The sequence below is a fragment of the Malus sylvestris genome, chromosome 11 (genome assembly GCF_916048215.2).
Source record: "Malus sylvestris chromosome 11, drMalSylv7.2, whole genome shotgun sequence".
NCBI lineage: Eukaryota > Viridiplantae > Streptophyta > Magnoliopsida > Rosales > Rosaceae > Malus > Malus sylvestris.
In genome coordinates, this window is record NC_062270.1 from 12,168,372 (window position 1) to 12,191,251 (window position 22,880).

Below are 22,880 nucleotides of genomic sequence, written 5' to 3' on the forward strand. Positions count from 1 at the left end.
AGTATTACAAGCATCATCAACCTCACTCGCATTTGCAGGCCCGCTGGCAAATGCCATGTTCTCCATATGTTAAAATCAATGTTGATGCTAGTTGGGTCGATGCCTGGCATGATGGCTTTATCGGGGTGGTGGTGCGCGACTCTCGGGGTCATTTTCTTGCTGCCAGGAGATTCCATTTTCAGGCCCCTTGTGTTCCGATTGCGGAGGCTTTGGCAATTCTTCGCGGCTGTGAGTTGGGACACACTTTGGGTCTACGTTATGCGATAGTTGAATCTGATTCCTCGAACTCCATTTCCTCTTTACAGGGTAGCATTTATAATGGCAGGTGGGAGGCGTTTCCAATCTTAACCAAGTGCAAGCAAGTTGGCAATTCCTTCCATGATTGTCGCTGGTCTTGGACTCCAAGATCAGCCAATATGGCGGCGGACCGGTTGGCGTCGCGTAGTTGTGTGGAGATGTGTGACTTTACTTGGGTCGATCGACCCCTATTTTCACTTGTTCATGTACTTAATAAGGACGGACTTCCTTGCCCACATTAATTTTCTTTGGTTGTGCAAGGGGTGACACTAGTTGCTTTCTGGTAGTGTCGGGTTCTAACCCTTGCACTTCCTGTTTTGTTTTTTGGTTGTTTGCCTCGTTGTGGGCTTTCTTTGTACTCTTTGACTTCTTAGCCCTGGTTATGAAATCCAGTTTCCATAAAAAAAAAAAGAGATACAAAGAATTTGTAAATAACTTTTTCTAGTAGTCATTTGCAAATCGATCCCAAGAATCATTTGTTATATGTACTCTTTAAAACGCAATTTATGTTATGTTTGCATATTTTTCACAAACACCACATGGACTACCACCAAACAAAAGTCTTGCCAATTTACTAACCAGACTCTACTTTTCGTGTGGGTGTACCACCTCTATCAACCTCTATTAGATATTTCATCAAAACACATCATGTGTTGCGCATTAGCTTTGGGCACTTTTCATATGTACTCCTTCATGACTTGGTGTAAGAATTTCGTCCATTATAACTTGTCTTCGAGAAAGCAGAAGATATGTGAGTGCTTAGTGGAAAACACTTAATACATTAAAGGAGGTGGTAGATTAACATTGAAACATGAATAATTTTTTTTTTTGAACAAAACAATATTATCTACTGGGAGGGATGTGGACTAAGCCTCACAATGTATTAACAATAATGTGGTTCAAATTCGTCTTTAGCTAGAATTAGACCTAAGACCTCTCATTTACAAAAAAAACGCTAGGCACTAGTTGGGCGGTGGGCTGGGGGCTAGGCGGGTGCCGAGGCGAACTAGGCGGATTTAAGTAAATGTATTGTATTTCGTGTAAATAAGTGTCTCTTTATACTTAAAATATATATAATTACATTATAAACCACAAAATAGAATGACATATATATTATGAAGTATTGAAACATAATGAAAACATGGGGAACAAGCATATAATGTTTGTTCATTTAAATATTCAACAAATCTCTTACAATTTATTGAAAAAAAATAAAATGCAAAATGAAAGTTATCTATTTTCTATCTAAGTGAGTTGCAACCTAGGCAGGTTTGGGTGGGCTAGGCGGGCGCCTCAGCAGGTCTAAGCGTTATTTCTTAATTTTCAAACGCCTAGGCATTAATCGGGGCAGTGGCCAACCACCTAGCGCCTAGGCGGGGCCTAGGCCGCACTAGGCAGAGATTTTTAAAACAAAGCTTATAAGTGAAGAAGATTACCATTAAAATGTACTACTAAGTGGCAACACTGAAACATGAGTTGGAATGGTAAATTGACAAGAGTCATTATTTGAACAGTAAGTGCACACCCCTTTAATCAAAGTAGCGTTTGTGAAATTTTTACTAAATCAATTTGGTAATTTAATCTCTTGCCGCTGATGTAAATGTTTCGATTCACATTTCATCATGAATAAAATTAGTTTATCGTTTGAAAAACATTACTAAATTGAAAGTAATTTAGTTTATTGTTGTCAATCTTATTGGCTTCGAATCAAATTGGATTAGAAATTTTGAGCACACAGATTGATAAGTGGATCACCTCAACACAATAATGCGCACATGCAGCTGATGGTTTGGGCAACTCAGCTCATCATCATCCATCAACACTCCATGTGAAACTTGGTCAATATCCCCAGTATTTCACCCCAAAACAATACAGTTAGGTGGGGTTCTGAATTTGAATAATTTTGGTAAATTCAATCCACCAAAATAATTTATAAAATCTTTATTTATAGGCGGGACTTTTGATTTTCCTTTTCCTTTCAAATTTTAAAATGCAATTGACTTCAACTTTCACACACTAGTTTTTAATGTTTATAAGAGTTCGAACAGGTGGAAACATTCATCTAATCTTTTATAGCGGCGCTATCCACTCTTTTTTTTTTTATCTCCCAAAATACCTATTGTTAATTTATGTCCGTCAATTCATTCATCTGACAACCGAAAATTAAGAGATGTGTGAATAGCACGACCTTTTTCTTCAAAGTTTTATCTATCTAATGAGAGGAACAAGCCTCATTATGAATGTCAAATGTCTTGTGGAAGATAAATTGATTATAACCCTCAACAAACTCTTCCCCGGTTTTTTTGTTTTTTTATTTTTGTAACTTTTTTTTATCGTCGGAGGAAGAGAGATTTGAACTCGGAAATCTATTTTAGTTCCTATTTTCTTAAAGTTTTTCCCTCCATTGAGGTAACGAGCAATTTCGAGGATAGGGTTAACGACCTCTTATCCCATCATATCATATGTACATGAAGAACATATCAAATAAATTAGAACAGAAAGCAATAAAACAGAGACAAAAAGAAAGGTCTCTCAAATAAGAAGACTGTTCTCATTTTCAAGATATAATGAAATAATTGCTACCCCTACAACTACTACTATTACTACTACTGCTACCTGAATTTCCTACCGGGCCGACGATAAAATCCCCATAACCGCCTCCTGGCAACCCTTGCTTCTCAGCTCGATGACCTTCTTGTGCGAGTTTGAATGCACTGCTGCGACGAATGTAGGGCTTGCTGCAGGGCGGTACTCTGGGAAGAGACGCCCAGACCTGTACCTAACTCCACACGCATTGCAGAGAGTCTTCGGCCCTAGTGGCCCTTCTCTCCACTGAGGGGTCTTCGTCACTTGACAATGCGTGCATCTTTTGGCCTCACGACTCTCACCTGGTTCATCCGTGGTGAGCTTTCCCGTTTTCTTCTTCTGTTTTCTTTTGGTAGTGTTCAACATATCCTCTGTGCGAGAGGATTCTATGTCAAATTTACAAGCATCCCAATGGTACAAATTTTCGGTGGCAGAGGAATTGGATGAGGTACTGGGGATGAACTGTGTACTGAAAGTAACAGGGTTTGCACGCCTGCTTCGTGAAAGCTTGCTTCGGGTGCGCTTTTCAAATTTGGGCTCAAATTGGGCAGCACAAGAGCCAATGCTTTCATGGTCATCATTGCGAAGGCTACCTTTGCTGCGGATGGTTTCACATGTAACACTTGGGAATTGCGGTTGATACATTTGTTCATACTGAAAGCAAATAAAAAACAAAAGAGCGAGATGAGCGAAGGACCTACGTTGGCAATTGTTGGCTAAAACAGCATAAAACCGCAAATTCCTTTACAAGAAACGTGGCAAGAAAAATACACACATCTTTAAAATACAAAGTACAAACTAGGTATCCTATAATTCCTAGAGTCAGTTAATTATCATCTGTTTCACCATCAACTACATGAACATTGTCAGTAATTTATATGAAGGACCACAAAGCCATTATCCGGACGTAGAGTATTCATAGGATAATCCAAAATTCAACACCACTCAGATGGATGTTCAAAATGAACGCTTCGAAGGGAAGCCTGAAATTAATTTGAGACAAAATGCAGATGCATATAAGCAGTTTTCTCCAAAGTGAAATAAGTTTATCTTCTATAAATCTTGTCAACAAGAACAAGCCTGGTTGTTAAATTCTATTTGTTCTCTGACAAATCCATACCAACTTCATATATCGTTCAGATTCTTTTACAATTTAAACTCTAATACTCATATATCATGTTGTCAAGAAACAATATGCTCTATTGCTGCTAGGTTTGATGGAAACCTTTCTTCAGCACCAAAAATGTTATCCATAGGCTATATAAGAAAACGCTACTGAGAGAATTGGAATGCCGACTCTACTTTTTAGAACATATGTTACCATGAATCTTTGGTCTTTTTCACCATGACTTAGCGAGTCCAAGAATTCATAACCTAAACGAAAATATATGTTTAACAAGATTTTTACGGCTACAAAAACAAAATATGATTTACAACCTTCAGGAACATGTCACATTTGCAGGGACGTAGTTTCACTTAAGGAAAAACAAGAGTAGGCATAGAAATTCAACTACCTAACAGGAAATCACATATCATGGAAGCTCTGATTCCCTGAGGAATATACATACCTCCATCCTCTTTCAAAGTACACATCTATCATCACTACACTTTGCTTAACCATAAAGTTCGCAATACAACAAAAGGGTTAGGTGCATTCATCAAGCACTCGACCGTAACTAGTTATGCTTACTTTGTGCATCCAACAAGAATAAAATTGCCCATGACGCATCACTAAATCACATTCTTGTTCAAAAATATTGCTACAGTACAAGAGACGGACTAAATAGTTATGCATGGAAGAAAAATTCTTGAAACCAATTTCCAGGCCACGTAGAAAGTATTAAACACAATAGTGCTAAGCGAAGCAACTTCACAGAGTCATGCATATATACTGTAACACAAAGACAGTTCCACAGCAAAAACACAAACAGAATAATAACCCTTATGTCCCTAACATAAGACAATAAACTCACCGGAGTGGAGAGGTTCGTATGTTTCTTTTTGTCATCATAGCTGAAAATCCCTGGACCAAGCAACTGATCAATGTTAGGTGGCGGCTCTATGTCTTGGAACTTTGAATCCCAATCGTTATCTTCGACACTGTCATCAATGTCTTCCATGGGAAAATCAAGAGCGCTGAGGATGTCGTTGCCGAGGAAGCTCTCGTAGTTGAAAGCCCCATCGGTGGGCAAAGAACCATCCATGTCACTAATATTCTGTTGACAGTGGCAAAAGACCAACAGCAGAGGAAGCAAGAATTTAACTACGAAAACTCTTTAATTAATTAAGATGTACAGACAAACAAGAGAAGCATGGCATTGCTTGTTATATATACAGTGCTAAAAAATCGAAAAAATATGCCAAAAAAAACAAGAGATATCACAGTAAGAAGTCAAAACGGAAAAGTTATCTCAAGGGGATTGGATTGGATTGGATTGGATTGGATGTATGGGATTGGATAGTTGTGGTTTTTGGTCATAAATTCAGAGAGGGAAAGCGTTTTTAATTGGGTAGAAAATCGTCATTAATTGAAGGTTACCCAAAATAGGACTGAATTTCTCATTTCGAGAAATGCCAAGGGACATTTCTCCGCATGAGACTATTGACACCTCGTACTTTTGACACAATGTTTTATAATATTGGCACGCAAAACATTTTTGCTCACCGCTGCAAACTATGATGTATGTTTATCATACACTTAATCATCTAGCACGTGTTCTTTCACTTAATCTTAGTTAATTTTGTTCAAAATTGAAAAAACAATATTTAATATGAAAATTAACCTAAGTTAAGTAAAAAGACAGATAACAGATGATTAACTCACCATAATTATGGTGTTGAGTATACACTATAGTAACGACGGTGAGTAAAAATGCTCCATGTTGTCACGTGAAGTTAAACAGTAAGGTGACAGAGAGTGCAACGAGATTCTCATTTTGAAATAGTCTCATTTCATTACAATTAATTTCCCCATCAATGTTGAATCAGAAACAATAACATAAAAAAAGGGTAACTTACTTTTACCATGCTAAACAAGAATAAAAACAAAAAATTAAAATTAAAATCTTACAACCGCACACGCTCGAATTCCCAATTCCCGAAGCACCCTGTTTGGCCTCTGAGAAAATGCCGGGAAAATCAGAAATGCTTAAGAAACCCAAACGCTAATTCGCATTGCATGCCAATTGTACAGTTGCAGCACCAGTACAACATTTGCCATGAATACTTAAATTTAAAAAAAATTAAAAAAAAAAGAAAATTGAAAGGGGAATTTTGGGTATTATTCGAATTCCATTTTCTGGCGAACCAAACAGGATAAAAAGCAAAATGCTAGCAGAAAATAGAGAAAATGTAAACATCTGAAAAACCTAAAGGCGGCGAATGAAAGCATGACATTCATTCATTCACGAAGAAGAAGATGAAATGGTAAAGAAGATAGAGAGAGAGAGAGAGAGAGAGAGAGATGGAGAGGGAGGCGAGTGTTGGCACCTCACGCTTCGTTAGCTTGGTGACGTCAGCGGAGACCGCCGTCATTGTCCCTGTCAAAACTTCCACAGAGAGAGAAAGAGAGAGCTGGTGGCTGTCTATGTTGCTTGAGAGGAGAGAGGAGAGAGGAGAGAGAGAGAGAGTTGCAGAGGAGAAGAAGAAGGAGGAGAGGAGGAGGAGGAGATGGCTCTGAGCCTCTTTGCGTTTGTCTGAGATTGGAATTTAGGTTTTCTTTCTCTCTCTCAGAAGGGGAGGAAGGTTCACGTGTAGCGCTGCCCCACGCGTTTTTTACGGTGAGGTCTCACTTCCCAGCCAGATTCAGATTTTGTTTCTCAGTCAACGTCCCACAACGTGCCTACTTTTAAGTTTTCCAGTTTCAAACCATTTTATTTAGCATTTTGTTTCTCACTATTTCCACTTTATCTTTTTTATTTTTATCAGACTGTTATTATTATTATTATTAGCATTTGCCTACCTACTTTGTATATATGAACACATTTTATTTAGAAAATGAGAAGGAGGGAGGGAGGGAGAGAGAGAACGTGGGGGGAGTGCGAGGTTTTTGTTTTTGGTTTTTTTATTTTTATTTTTTTATATTGAAGGTATTTTAACATTACCTGTAGGTGATGCTTCAATAAAAAACAGTAAAATTTGAACCTGTGAAATTACATTATTGCCCATCATTTTTTTGTATGATACAAGATTAATTTGTCTTTAGTAGAGATTATCAATTTTTAATATTTTTATTAAACCCTGCATATGCAAAAGTTACACCCTTGAGGTCACTCAGTACTACGATCTGGTGGTATTCCTCTTCACTTGGAAGTGAGAGGTCTTAGGTTCAAATCTTGTAGATGGCGAATTTGATATCAAATTAGGTTGTCCATTGTGCGGCTTAGCCAAACTCTCCCTCCTCTTAATGTAAAATTATATCGATGTACTAAAAAAAAAAAGCACCATGGAGAAAATTGACAGTCTTCACTTTGCATTCTATTTTGTTTTCTAATTTAGAAAATAATATTTAGGGTTTAGTGACTCTACCTCCTTTTAGTGTAAAATTATATCGATGTACTAAAAAGAAAAAAAAGCACCCTGGAGAAAATTGACAGTCTTCACTTTGCATTCTATTTTGTTTTCTAATTTAGAAAATAATATTTAGGTTTTAGTGATTAATTTGAAGAATGAGTCAGCAACTAAGAGACAATGACGTAGGTAGAAGGGAAAGCACATTGGAGCCGCGACAAGGATTGGTGTTCATAAGGCAATTATTAGTGTTTATGAACTCAAACCTAAGCAATCGGCTCATGATGTTGGATCAAATTTTAATGGTTAGCGACTTAGCATTCAAATTTGGTTCAATTTTAAGAATTTCTTTGTTCTTTAATTAGACTTTAATTCAATCATAAGTGATAGTAAATTTTCATGCATCAGCCATATCAGATATATTATTATTTCTGTCACTACATTTTCTCACGTGACTAGTAAATGATCATTTTCTTCTGTGTTTCTATCGTTTATAACACTATTGCTAGAGGTTTGTTATGCTTTGTCTAGTGAGGATCCTCGTCGGATTCTAGGGACCTTCAAACACATCCGTTTATTGTACGTTGTACGATCATAAATTATTATAATTTTTTTTAATTTTAAATTGAATATAAACAGTACATGACAAAAAATGATCGCATGATGTACAATAAACGAATGTGATTAAAAAATCCTTGCAATCCTCACAAAGAGGATCCGGCATGAATCTTCTCTCTGCTTTGTCCGACTATAACACCTTCATGCTACGTAACCAGGTTACGGACTTCGGCAACAAATTTTTCTTTTTATCAAAATTTTGATGCGACTTAAAAAATTAAAATTACTAAATACCAATCATAAAACATTTTAATTTCAAAATAAAAAAATTGGAAAAGATTATCATTTATTCTTAGAAAATAGAACAATTCATTTTTAAGACTAAATAAGTTTTAAAGAAACACTCATGGTAATATTTACTTTTAACAAAAAAATATATTTTTACTCTAAAAAGTCATTCATATTACTATTCACTTACAATATTTTTTTTTATCATTTTGATTAAACAAAGTTTTCAAACATTTTTCATTGATTTTTTTTTTTTTTTTGAAGTTTTAACGAAACACTTCCGGTACTGTTCACTTTTAACTAAAATGACATTTTTTTGGGTCATCGTTAAGATTATATTAACCCTAATATATTTAACATGGCAAATGACATTTTACTACAATGGTTGTAGAAAGATGTTAAGTCATTGCATGACGGCATAAATTCGAATTCCATTTATACTAATCTAATAAAATATATCTGTTTAATAAATAAATAAATAAATAAAGAAAAAAAAAAAATATATATATATATATATATATATATATATATATTTAACCTGGATAAGCGTCGGTGGTTGTGAATTGTGTGATAGGGATTCAAATGAGGGTGGTGGCAAAAGTCACGTGTGGGCCTTCATTTTTAAATACCAACAGAGCATTACCGGTACCATCAGTTCTCCACTCACACTGCTTGATAGTTCATCACCGACGATTGGGGTCTTATTTTATTTATTATTTTGGTCAATGTTTGGCCACCAAAATTCTAATCCTTTTTCCTTTAAATTATCCTAATTGAAGTTAACTCTCGTGGGTGTATTTTTTGGGGTCCATCATCCCTGCCTTGATGTACGGCTTGACAAAAGGGTTAAAAGTATGATATCGCTTCATATAGTAACGGAACTGTATAACGAAAATAATTCATCCCTAATTAATGAACAGTAAAATATATCGTATATTGAAAAAGTACTAATAACTCATTCTTCATCGCTGTTTTCTTAGATCCAAATGGTGAACTTGCTTTTACAAGTCATAATCCTTTTGAAAATTACATTCAAATGTAACATCCTAATAGGAAGATGGAACCTCAAATTTCAAATGACTGATTGGTTTGGCGATCCACTTTCTTCATTGTAACATTGTAATAGCTTACCAATCATATTCAAACACTATTTGTGTGAAAATGATAAGGAAATCGTGCCAAGAACTTAATCATCATTCCATTTCAATTAGGCCAAATCGGATAAATGATCCTTGTGGTTATAAGGTATTCGGAAGATAGCCTATGTACTAAAAAAACTCGGATTTAAACCCCTGTGGTGTACTCCGTTAGCAAATTTAGTCCAAAAGTGATTTTTCCGTTAACTATCTGTTAATACATGGGTAAAATTGTACTTTAACGTGTAAACCCTACTATTTACCCTATTAAAAAAAAAAAAAAAAACCAGCCAAACAAAACAAACCCAGAACCTCCCCCCGCGACCCACTTCTCCATCTTCTTCCTCTTTACCTCCCATCCCTTATCTCTCCCCAAACCCAGTCCTTCCTCATCACTTCTCCAAGTAGAATACAACATATTCTAAACCCCAATTCTAATTTTAGCATAATTTTCAAAGTAAATAAAAATAAACTAAACAGAATTTAATGTGTTTGTACCATACTTAACCAATCTCAAAACTACTGAGCACCGGTCAACGTTATATCGTCAATGACCCAGAAGAGTTTCCCTCAAACCAGGAGGCCAATCACAGCGCGACACGTGTCGACACCAGAAGCCAATCAGCCAATCAGCCAATCACAACACGACACGTGTCAATGTCAGAATGAAACTAGAAACTCTATTATATAAATAGAGATCATTCTCTCATAATATTTCCTAATGTCATTTGTACTAAATCATTCACTAGTACTCACTAAAGGAGAGCTTGAACCTATGTACTTGTGTAAACCCTTCACAAATAATGAGAACTCATCTACTTCGTAGACGTAGCCAATCTGGGTGAACCACGTACATCTTGTGTTTGCTTCCTTGTCTCTATCCATTTACATACTTATCCACACTAGTGACCGGAGCAATCCAGCGAAGGTCACAAACTTAACACTTTCTGTTGTAGCAAAGTCCTCGCTGATTTTGTGCATCAACATTTGGCGCCGTCTGTGGGAACGACACTTATTCCCACTCTCTTCAGCTTTGTCAAGTTGGTTTCCACCATTCGTACACTCTCTTTTGACCAGGCATCCCTCTCCAACATTGGGAGCGAAGGAAGCCACAACACACAGAATGACACCCCTCTTGCACCTAGTGCGAAGCAACGAAAGAAGGAAGGAAAGAGGGTTGCTCTTCAAGCTAAAGTCGATGAGTTAGAAGCTCAGAACAACAAGATAGCAATGAAGAATAAGGTTCTCTAGGAGCAATATGAGAAGCTATTTGAGACACTCCACGAAACTAGGCATACTAAAAAAGGCGAGCTCGTTGCCTCTGTGGACATCAACCATCATCTGGGTGCCTTCCAACACGGAGGGTCACCCTTCTTCGACATGGGTATCCCTGATGAAGAGCGAGCTAATCATCAAAACATTGATCAACATAAGACATCTCTCAACCCAGCTACTTCGACCCGAAGCAGGAGAAGTGGAGGAAGACACCTCATTGCAGAAGGGTTGGAAGGATCGAAAGCCGTTTATCGTGACTGCCAAGACTTCCTAAAGCAACGTCGAGAGAATCCCTTTCACATATGCTCGAAGATCAATGACCCAAGGGTTTCTGAAAGACTCGGTCCCCTCCTACGACCCAGGCCATCTGCCAATCTAGGAAAGGAACGACAGGTCCTAGAGGAACATGAAGGTACAAGGGACTCTGAGGTATTCCGACATACTCGCCCTAGAAGTCAGTATAGCGAGTCCAAGGAAAAATCACACACCTTTGCTAAAACTTTCCTACTTCCAAGAGGCGATGGAGACTTACGAAAGAAAATCACAGTGGTATATGACTCCACTCAGAACCCCCATGTCCTATAGCTCATTGAGGAAGTAAACAAGTTGAAGGCCGAACATCAGGCCGAGATACCTGACTGGAACCAACCCAGGCCTGGCCCTCTCATAAAGAGGATCCTCGACACCCATCTTCAAGCAAAGACAAAACAAAAGCATGGTTTACAACTCTATACTGGAAGGGAGAACCCAATTGAACACCTTAACCATTTTGAGTCCACCATGACATATCGGATGCACACCGACGAAGAGCGATGTCTTTTCTTCCCATCCACCCTCTTTGGCGGAGCTCTAAACTGGTATTTCCGTCTTCCACCTGAGATAGTAGACTAATTTGAGGAACTGAGGAAACTGTTTGTCTCTCAACACATCTTCTAGACCGATCGTTTGCATTATGCAGATGACTTGTACACTATTCACCAGAAGCCGGACGAGTCACTACGAGAGTATGCCGGTCGTTTCAGCCATGAGTATTCTCGCTGCGCTGAGGCAGATGACAAGACCGCCCTCAAGGCCTTCACTGCAAGCCTACATGATTGTTTCTTTAAGTACATGATCAATGCCAACACTTGGAATACTTACTCTGAGGTGATGGCATAACCTCCGCCGAGGCAATGACATATCAAGGGAAACCCCCCACAACCACCCCTTATCAGCAAGTAGGGAGTGGAAGCCAGATCCAACCAAATGAGAGGACCTCGACATTCCAAACAGCAGCGGTGCCTCACCCTGCCTTACTTAATACTTTGCCAAGTCAACAGACATATCAATCTCAGGGCAAAAGGAAAGATTTCCATCCTCACCAGTCTCATTTTAGTAAAAGGAGTAAGGGACACTACCGCAATAACCAAGGGTATCGCCATGATAATCCTCGACCCCAGACAATCAACACAGTGGGTTAAGCACGTGTCAGGACAGCCCCTACCCCGAGGTATGAGGTATACACACATTTAAACGCCACATGTGTGAGTATAGCACACCTGATACCGAAGCCAAAGCTGAGGCACCTGGATTACAAGCCTACGAAGAACACGGGGACGTTTTGCTGCTACCACGAGCATAACGGCCATGACGGCGAGAAGTGTATCACCCTTCGTGATCATATTGAAGCTTTGGCACGTGAAGGAAAAATTGATCAATTCCTCCTTCACCCTCTAAGGGGTAACCGTAACCAACGCCAGGTGAATGTGATATATTCCATAAATGGTGGCACACCCATATCTAAATCTTCCAATAAGGCCATGAAAAATAGTGAACAAGCTTTAAGGTCTGGCCACCAAGTGTTTCACGTGGAAGACATCAGGAGAGGTAAATATCAAAAGCTTAACTGGGATCCAATATGTTTCTACCCTGAGGAAGAAAAATGTATCATCTACCCTCACAACGACCCACTGATTGTGGAAGCTCAAATAGCCAACTTTGAAGTACGACGAATCCTGGTAGACACGGGGGCTTCGGTCGATATCATGTTTGCTGAAACTTTCAAGGCACTTAATGTAGCTGAACACTTGCTTGATCGCTCGATTTCCCCTTTGATAAGCTTCTCCGGTGATATCGTGCAACATTTGGGGAGCATACACTTACCTTTCACCATTGGTACAGGCCCTTACACAGCTACCATTACCACTAACTTCCTGGTGGTTGATTGCCCAACAGCATACAATGTCATCTTGGGACGCACATGCATCAATGATCTCAAGGCCATGGTATCCATACATATGTTGTTGATGAAATTTCCAACCCCCTATGGCAATGGTTACATCAGAGGAGATCAACTTAGTGCACGATCATGTTACAACACTTCGGTCAAGCAACAACACATGCCTGTGCCTAAGGAAACCCTTTCTATACATGACCAAGTTATAAAGACCAGCCCAGACGAAGCCAACTTAGATCTTCAAGGTGGCAACAGTCAACCCGACGATCCTCGAGATGACTTATTCACCTATCAAGCACAACCCGCTGAAGAGTTGGAGAAGGTCTTTATCTCAAAAGATTATCTAGATCGCATGGTGAAGATTGGCACCACCTTGTCACCACACATTCGGTTACCATTGATCTCTTTTTTGCAAGAGAACACTGAGGTCTTCGCCTGGTCATACGAGGACATGCCAGACATCTCTCTCAATATCATCTGTCATCGCTTAAGTATTGACCCCAAGACCAAGCCAGTGAGACAAAAGCGAAGATCTTATGACGCTGAACGGTACGAGGCAATAAAGGTAAAAGTTGAAAAACTCAAAGGCATATGCTTCGTCCGCGAAGTCAATTATCCAACGTGGGTAGCAAATGTTGTCCTTGTTAAGAAGAGTCCGACCAAGGAAAGTCTCCTACTCCAAAAGGTCTTGTGGAGAATGTGTGTCGATTACACCGACCTAAACAAAGGATGCCAGAATGATAGCTTTCCTCTTCCTCTCATAGACAGACTTATAGAATCTACGACATGGTGTGAACTCTTGAGCTTCATGGATGCTTACTCAGGATACAACTAAATCTTCATGATCCTTCCGAACCAAGAACACACAGCCTTCACTACTGACAGGGGACTATATTGCTATAAAGTCATGCCCTTCGGCCTAAAGAATGCAGGAGTGACTTATCAGAGACTGGTCAATTCAATGCTCGCCGAATATATTGGGAAGAGCATGGAAGTTTACGTTGATGATATGCTAGTCAAGAGCAAACATGTTGACCAACACATCACCAACCTATCTGAAACTTTCACCATTCTGAAGAGGTATCGAATGAGGTTGAACCCCAACAAATGTGCCTTCGGCGAAGGCTCTGGCAAATTCTTAGGCTTCATGATAAGCCAACGAGGCATTGAGGCTAATCCCGAGAAGATCAAAGCAATCTTCAACATGAAGGAACCGTAACTTTAAAAGACATCCAGAGCCTTACTGGCAATGTGACAGCCTTAACTAGGTTCATCTCTAAGGCCACAGATAGATGTGCTCATTTTTTCAAAGCACTTAAGGGAAGTAAGAAGTACATTACATGGACTGATGAATGTGCTGAGGCATTCAAGAACCTCAAAGACTACATGAGTAAAGCCCATTTAAGTTCTATTCTCATTCGAAAAGATGGTAATGTCGAACGGTCTGTCTACTACGCTAGTAAGGCCTTACAAGATGCGGAGACACGATACTCCAACATTGAGAAAATGGCTTTAGCATTGGTCATGTCTACTCGAAAACTTCGCCATTACTTCCAAGCATACTTCATCATCGTGCTTACCAATCATCCTCTTCGACAGATACTCCAATGTCCTGACACTTCCGGGCGAATGATCAAATGGGCGATAGCATTGGGTGAGTTTGACATCTCATACCAACCAAAGCCAGCTGAGAAGGGCCAAGCAGTGGCAAACTTCATCGCCGACTTCACATATCCTGTTAACATTGTTTCTACCTAAAAAAGTGGTTTCATTACCCTCGGAAGCTCAGAAAATAGAACCAATAGCCCCAGCATGGAGCCTATATGTTGATGGCTCGTCTAACCAACATGGTTGTCGAGCAGGACTAGTCCTTACGACCCCTGACAAATTGGCAATGGAGTATGCTCTTCGTTTCAAATTCAAGGCGTCGAACAATGAGGCCGAATATGAAGCCCTCCTAGCAGGCTTACGTTTGGCCAAACATCTTGGGGTTAAACGAATTGATATCTTCAGTGACTCCCAATTGGTGGTTAACCAGGTCACCAACAACTTTGACGCTAAGGATAGCTCCATGGCAGCATATCTGGCACAAACACAATTGTTGCTCAAGCACTTCCACTACCAGATCACCCAAATTCCTCAAGTAGCAAACAGTCATGCAGATGCTTTGGCTTGCCTCGCCTCAGCGGTGGAAGACAAGATTTGGAGAAAAATTCAGGTCAAATTGTTGGCAACACCAAGCACCATAGTTGCGGAAGTATGCAACTTACAACAGGAGGATAGTTGGATTACCCCAATTTATAGATTCCTTACTCATGGCACCCTTCCAAATGACAAAGTCTAAGATAAGCAAATTCGATACAAGGTTACCTGTTACTTGATCATTAATGACCAACTCTACAAGCGGGGTTTTAACCTACCATACCTAAGATGCCTTACGCCCGCAGAGGCGGAAACTGTCATTTGGGAAATACGTGAAGGAGTCTGCGGAGATCATGCTGGATCTCGATCCCTAGCACACAAGGCTTTTCGCCAAGGATATTACTGGCCAACACTCCACCAAGATGCCATCAGAATATCCTGCTCATGTGATAAGTGTCAACGTTACGCAACTATTCCTTACTCCCCTCCCGAGCCGCTCACTCCTATGATCAGCCCTTTGGCCCTTCGCCTAATGGGGACTTGATTTGATAGGCCCAATGCCTGCAGGAAAGGGCAAAGTTCGCTATGCAATCGTTGTAGTTGACTACTTCACAAAGTGGGCCGAAGTAGAACCCTTGGCAACCATTACTGAGGTAAAAATAGAAGACTACATATGGAAGAACATCCTTTGTAGATTCGGCATTCCCAATGCGATAGTCACTGACAACGGGCGACAGTTCAACAACAATAAGTTCAGGATCTAAGTTCAACATCAATTTATGTTTTGCCTCCCCAGCTCATCCCCAGTCTAATGGACAAGTTGAAGCTATTAACAAAATAATCAAGCGAACTTTGAAAATCAGCTTGGACAAGGCTAAAGGTTGTTCCAGAATTTGTACCCCAAGTTGTTGGTCATACCGCACTTCGTATCGGACATCAACAGGAGAAACCTCATTCTCACTTACCTTTGGTACAGAGGCAGTTGTCCTAGTTAAGCTTGAGCAAGCAACGTTTCGAGTCCAGAATTACGTGCAAAGCGAAAATGACAAACAACTTACCCTCAACTTAGATCTAGTCGAGGAACACAGAAACTAGGCTGACTTGAAGAATGTCGCCTACAAGCAGTACATCTCCAACTACTATGACTCAAGGGTCAAACCTCGTTCTTTCAAAGTGGGGGACTGGGTATTGAAGAAAAGATTACTCTGCAACAGAGTCCCGAGTGAAGGAAGACTTAGTCCAAACTGGGATGAACCGTTTGAAGTTGTTGGCATCAGTCGCCCTGGCTCTTACAAGCTTAGAAGCTCCGATGGCAAGACCCTTGGCCATCCATGGAACGCTGATCACTTGAAGTACTATTACAAGTAAACTCACATTGTACAAGAGTTAAGCTTCAGCCGTTCGGCATCCTATGCAACGAAGACTATTTGACATGAATTCAATAAAGAGGTGATTTAGACAACTTGGTCCTAATCCTCTTACATTCCTAACAATGAAGCACTCGGGTTCAAAGCTTCAACATGAATGCTTCCAACATGAAACAAAGTCTAAGTATATGTCAACAAAACTATACAAATAAACAAACAACTTCATAGTATATTCATTCAATCACACATTCCAACACATTCATACATAAGCCAACTGTGCTTTGAAAGGGTTCAACATACTTTGTGTCATTCGACACTTGCTACAATGTGCCTAGACACCTTGCCCTTATTCTTACCAACCAGGTGATGAAATGTGAAGAAGGAACTCATCTTCATGCTACCAACCAGGTGATAAAATGTACAACTTGTACTCTAATATCATTTGGCAACTTGCCACTCATGCCACCAACCAGGTGAAGAAGGAACTCATCTTTATGTGACCAACCAGGTGATGAAATGTACAACCAGTACTCTCCTTCATGCCACCAACTAGGTGATGAAATGTACAACCCGTACTCTAATATCATTTGGTAACTTGCCACTCATGCCACCAACCAGGTGAAGAAGGAACTCATCTTCATGCCACCAACCAGGTGATGAAATTTACAACACGTACTCTTCTTCATGCCACTAACCAGTTGATGAAATGTACAACCTCTACTCTAATATCATTTGGCAACTTGCCATTCTTGCCACCAACCAGGTGATGAAATGTACAACCTGTACTCTAATATCATTTGGCAACTTGCCACTCATGCCACCAACCAGGTGAAGAAGGAACTCATCTTCATGCCACCAACCATGTGATGAAATGTACAACCTGTACTCTCCTTCATGCCACCAACCAAGTGATGAAATGTACAACCCGTACTCTAATATCGTTTGGCAACTTGCCATTCATGCCACCAGCCAGAGGAAGAAGGAACTCATCCTCGTGCCACCAACTAGGTGATGAAATGTGATGAAAGGTGATGAAGGAACTCACATTCGTACCACCAACCAAGTGATGAAAGCAACTCACCATTCATTCCACCTACCAGAAGAAGAGTGGTACAACTTGTACATATGAACTCCTAGCATTCACAAATAATAAAAAACCCTCAAGCTTGACAACTCAACTAGGGGAGCACTTATGCCCAACAAGAGTTATAGTCACCAACAAAGTCTTATTGCAAGCCAACAACAACTTTAGTGCATGGCATACGAAGATCAAGCTATTCAGCCCTCTTGCATATGCTTCAAACATTTCCCCTCCGTAACAATGCAAACACTACAATTTTCAAAAGCTTCACACATTCTTGATCAAGACAGTGTGAAGCAAAACCAATTTATGGTGCCAACAAGAGCTTCATCAATGGAGGGCAACCACAATTCTCAAAAAGCTTCACACACTCTTGATCAAGACAGTGTGAAGCAAAACCAATTTATGGTGCCAACAAGAGCTTCATCAAAGGAGTTCAACCACAATTCTTAAAAGCTTCACACACTCTTGATCAAGACAGTGTGAAGCAAAATCAATTTATGGTGCCAACAAGAGCTTCATCAATGGAGGGCAACCACAATTCTCAAAAGCTTCACACACTTTTGATCAAGACAGTGTGAAGCAAAACCAATTTATGATGCCAACAAGAGCTTCATCAATGGATGGCAACCACAATTCTCAAAAAGCTTCACACACTCTTGATCAAGACAGTGTGAAGCAAAACCAATTTATGGTGCCAACAAGAGCTTCATCAAAGGAGTTCAACCACAATTCTTAAAAGCTTCACACACTCTTGATCAAGACAGTGTGAAGCAAAATCAATTTATGGTGCCAACAAGAGCTTCATCAATGGAGGGCAACCACAATTCTCAAAAGCTTCACACACTATTGATCAAGACAGTGTGAAGCAAAACCAATTTATGGTGCCAACAAAAGCTTTATCAAAGGAGTTCAACCACAATTCTCAAAAGCTTCACACACTCTTGATCAAGACAGTGTGAAGCAAAACCAATTTATGGTGCCAACAAAAGCTTCATCAATGGAGGGCAACTACAATTCTCAAACCTTCGAAGCAAATTCAAAACTGTTCGAAGCAAATTCAATTTATATGGTTCATCCAAACCTTCGACTAGTACAAAGTGTGGCTTGCATCACAAATGGTGAACTTGCTTTTACAAGTCATAGTCCTTTTGAAAATTACATTCAAATGTAACATCCTAATAGGAAGATGGAACCTCAAATTTCAAATGACTGATTGGTTTGGCGATCCACTTTCTTCATTGTAACATCGTAATAGCTTACCAATCATATTCAAACACTATTTGTGTGAAAATGATAAGGAAATCGTGCCAATAACTTAATCATCATTCCATTTCAATTAGGCCAAATCGGATAAATGATCCTTGTGGTCACAAGGTATTCGGAAGATAGCTCATGTACTAAAAAAAACTCGGATTTAAACCCCTGTGGTGTACTCCGTTAGCAAATTTAGTCCAAAAGTGATTTTTCCGTTAACTATCTGTTAATACATGGGTAAAATTGTACTTAACATGTAAACCCTATTATTTACCCTATTTAAAAATAAAAAAAACCAGCCAAACAAAACAAACCTAGAACCTCTCTCCGCGACCCACTTCTCCATCTCCTCCCTCTTCACCTCCCATCCCTTCTCTCTCCCCAAACCCACTACTTCCTCATCACTTCTCCAAGTAGAATACAACATATTCTAAACCCCAATTCTAATTTTAGCATAATTTTCAAACTAAATAAAAATAAACTAAATAGAATTTAATACGTTTGTACCATACTTGACCAATCCCGAAACTACTGAGCACCGGTCAACGTTATACCGTCAATGACCCAGAAGAGTTTCCCTCCAACTAGGAGGCCAATCATAGCCCGACACGTGTCGACATTAGAAGCTAATCATAGTGCGACACGTGTCAACATCAGAAGCCAATCACAACACGACACGTGTCAATGTCAGAATGAAACTAGAAACTCTCTTCTATAAATAGAGATCATTCTCTCACAATATTTCCTAATGTCATTTGTACTAAATCATTCACTAATACTCACTAAAGGAGAGTTTGAACCTATGTACTTGTGTAAACCCTTTACAATTAATGAGAACTCCTCTACTCCGTGGACGTAGCCAATCTGGGTGAACCACGTACATCTTGTGTTTGCTTTCCTGTCTCTATCCATTTACATACTTATCCACACTAGTGACCGGGGCAATCTAGCGAAGGTCACAAACTTAACACTTTCTGTTGTACCAAAGTCCTCGCTGATTTTGTGCATCAACATAACGCATAGATACAAAACAAGTAATTAAATACAAACTTTACTCAGAAAATAAAAATCTAAAATTTCCAACATTTGCAACAATGTACTTGGGGATTGAATCGTAATTGCCACACTTCAGACGGCGGGGCTTTGAGACTGGCCACGATATTGTTGGTATTAACATCAAATACCCTGACGAAGCTATCCAGCAAAGCCGAGGTGGCGATGCGGCCGGAGGGGTGGGCCAATACCGAAGCCACACCAAGGCAGTGGCAGGTCATTTTTCCCCGGTTCACCAGCTCGTCCGGTTGCCATAACCTCACGATCCCTGGGGGGGAGGTGAAGAGGGAGGAGATGGAGAAGTGGGTCGCGGGGTGAGGTTCTGGGTTTGTGGGTAAATAATAGGGTTTAGACTTCAAAACACAATTATTAATAGGGTAAATAATAGGGTTTAGACGTCAAAGTACAATTTTACCATGTATTAACAAATAGTTAACGGAAAAATCACTTTTTGACTAAATTTGCTAACGGAGTACACCACAGGGGTTTAAATCCGAGTTTTTTTAGCACATGGGCTATCTTTCAAATACCTTATGACCACAGGGATCATTTATCCGATTTGGCCTTTCAATTATGTATAAACAAATAAGTGTATTTATATCTCAAAACAAGGGCAATAATCAACGGGGCAAGCGAGACCAACCCTAGAAAGAAATTGTCAGTTGAACATCAAAGTGTGTGACGACAAATAAACGGAATATAAAATCACGAATAATACATTGTTAATGGAAATGAAAGAGAATAGGGTAAATTACACAAAACTACCTCAACTATTGGGCCAATCACAGTTGCATACCTCATCTTTAAAACATTTCAATGTCATAACTCATCTTACGAATTTGTTACAATATCAGACATCTGTTAGGTTTTCTGTCAATCTCTCTGACGTGGCTTGAGACGGGGCCCACTTCATATTCCAACTAGATTAAAATATTAAAAATAAATCTTTTTAATATTTTATACAACAAATATGGGACCCACCCTTTATCCTCATCACACTTCTTCCTTGCTCCCGTCTTCCCTCAACCCTAAACTCAAATCCCACCTGCACCAACATCCCCCCCAGCCTTCTCGGCCACTCATCTCACTCCCCCACTCTTCCCTTCTCTCCCCAGAAACAAACAAATTTTGAAACAAAAAAATCCTTTTTTTTTTTTGCAGGTGATCGATTTTGCCGATTCACCCCCCACCCCAGCGCCCTCGTGGCACGTCAACATCGCTCCCCGCCTCCTCTCTCGAACCCTAAACCAAAACCCAGAAAAACCCAATCAAACCCGCTCTCCTTCGACCCCAGAACCCAAGCACAGTTGCCTCTCCTCCCCTAAGCCAAAACCCACAAACTCTTGAGCAAAGGCTGAAGCTTTCTCCGAAACAGGCTATGGGGATGATTAGTGCTAAGAATTTGAAATTTAGGGCTAGGATTTGGGTGGAATTGGGGTATTTTGTTTGAAATTGGTTACATGGATTAATTTGGTGAGGGTGATGGGTGTGTAGGAGGAGGGGAAGGGAAAGGGGGAGGAGCGCCATGGGAGGGAGGTGGAGATGGAGGAAGAGAGGGCGGTGGGGTTCTGGTTCTGGCGGCGAAGGAAGGTTGGGGGGACACGGGTGGATGGGGAAGAAGGGGTGTAAAAAATTAAAAAATTAACTAAATATTTAGTTTTTAATATTTTTTTAATTTTTAATAAAGAGTGGGCCCCGCCTTAAGCTACGTCAGCATTTAATGGAAAAATTGACAGACAAACTGGTATGACATTGAAATGTTTTAAGGATGGGGTATGAAACTATGATTAGCCCAATAATTGAGATAGTTTTATGTAATTTACCCTACTAATTTGTCAAGATAGCTACACAAACCGCAAAAATATAGGGATGTGATATTCACACACCCCTTTTTACTTCTCTCATATCTTTTTAATTTTCGGCAGTCAAATCGGATGAATCGAAGAAGATCAAATGACAGAAATTAACAAGGGGTGTGGAAGAAGTAAAAAGGGATGAGTGAATAGCACACCCCAAAATATATTATGACTAACTTAATTCTCATACTAAACTACAAAGTATATTTATAAAGAGTAAAACCTAAAAAACCCTAATCAGATAAACAAGATTCAAACACAAACAATAAAATAAATAACTTTCCGACAATGTTTGCACAAGTGCATGTGGACATATAAGATTGGTACAAAATGAACATCCAAAAAGTAACTGTACAACGAACCCAAACTGCTATCGTGATGGACAAACAGGCAGGACAATATTTGGAGAATGAAAATAGCCTGTATGGTCAGAAATTATTTTGAATTTTAAATATAAAATTAAACACAAATAATACTTAATGAAAACTGACTGCATGATGTACGATGAACAGTTAGGATCCTCACAAAGAGGATCCGAAGAGCATCCTCATCCCCAAGCCAACTCCCTTTGAGGTCAAGCAACCATCTCAACACTCACAAACCTGAATGCCTTAAAAGTCTGATTTCTGTATTTTCAAACCATCAAAACCAGTCTCCAAGTTTTAGTTTCGGTTCTCCCTTATATATACAACACTGGTCTCTCTAAACACATATTACGCGTGACTTAATAATTTTTGTTTGGATTTGTCAAGAGACGTTCACATATAATATAACTTACGCGCGGGATTGTTAATTAAAGAAGCCTTTTCATGCTTGTTAATGCAACATTAAGCAGGAGGACTCATGAATGAAAGCTTCGAAAGAACATAGCTTCGCGCTCAAGTGGAACGCCATGTAATCAAACTTATGGTTGATGTTGTAGAGAATGTAAATCCCGTATGCAATTGTTGGTTGATGTTTAAGCTAAACGATTAGTTTAGATAAATGTTCATTTGGTAAGCATGTGTGGAGCGTTTTAATTTGTGCTACACTGCTCATTTTCTAACATAGGGCTATGTTTGAGTGAGAAATTTTCAAGTCGTGGACTTTAAAGCCAAATTATTAAAAAAAAAAAAGTTTTAACAAAACATTCATGGTACTGTTCACTTTTAACGCAAGACCACAATTTTGCTTTTAACTGGCACTATTCACTATACCTTTAAAAAGAACTTTTCGTTAAAAGAAAAGTTTTTTTAGACTTTCGTTTTGTTAGTTTTCCTT

At 39.5% G+C, this 22,880-nt stretch overlaps 1 protein-coding gene across 1 annotated transcript; it reads right to left on the reverse strand.

Annotated features, from left to right (window-relative positions):
* Positions 1–2,762: 2,762 nt before the first annotated feature.
* On the reverse strand, positions 2,763–6,673 carry LOC126589290 (GATA transcription factor 11-like). The gene is made up of 4 exons (XM_050254560.1): positions 6,373–6,673; positions 5,954–6,001; positions 4,857–5,099; positions 2,763–3,537 (listed from the first exon to the last, which is right to left on the reverse strand). Exons 1-4 carry the CDS (start codon positions 6,415–6,417, stop codon positions 2,923–2,925), a joined length of 951 nt encoding a protein of 316 aa, XP_050110517.1. The 5' UTR covers positions 6,418–6,673; the 3' UTR covers positions 2,763–2,922.
* Positions 6,674–22,880: the final 16,207 nt, after the last annotated feature.

What these genes read in the sequence shown, in the direction of transcription:
- LOC126589290 (XM_050254560.1), bottom strand. Translation starts at nt 6,417, where the DNA reads ATGACGGCGGTCTCCGCTGACGTCACCAAGCTAACGAAGCGTGAG. An exon ending in GAATTCGAGCGTGTGCGGTT is followed by an intron (nt 5,100 to 5,953) that starts GTAAGATTTTAA and finishes CACTGTCAACAG; the next exon opens with AATATTAGTGACATGGATGG. An exon ending in ATACGAACCTCTCCACTCCG is followed by an intron (nt 3,538 to 4,856) that starts GTGAGTTTATTG and finishes ATTTGCTTTCAG; the next exon opens with TATGAACAAATGTATCAACC.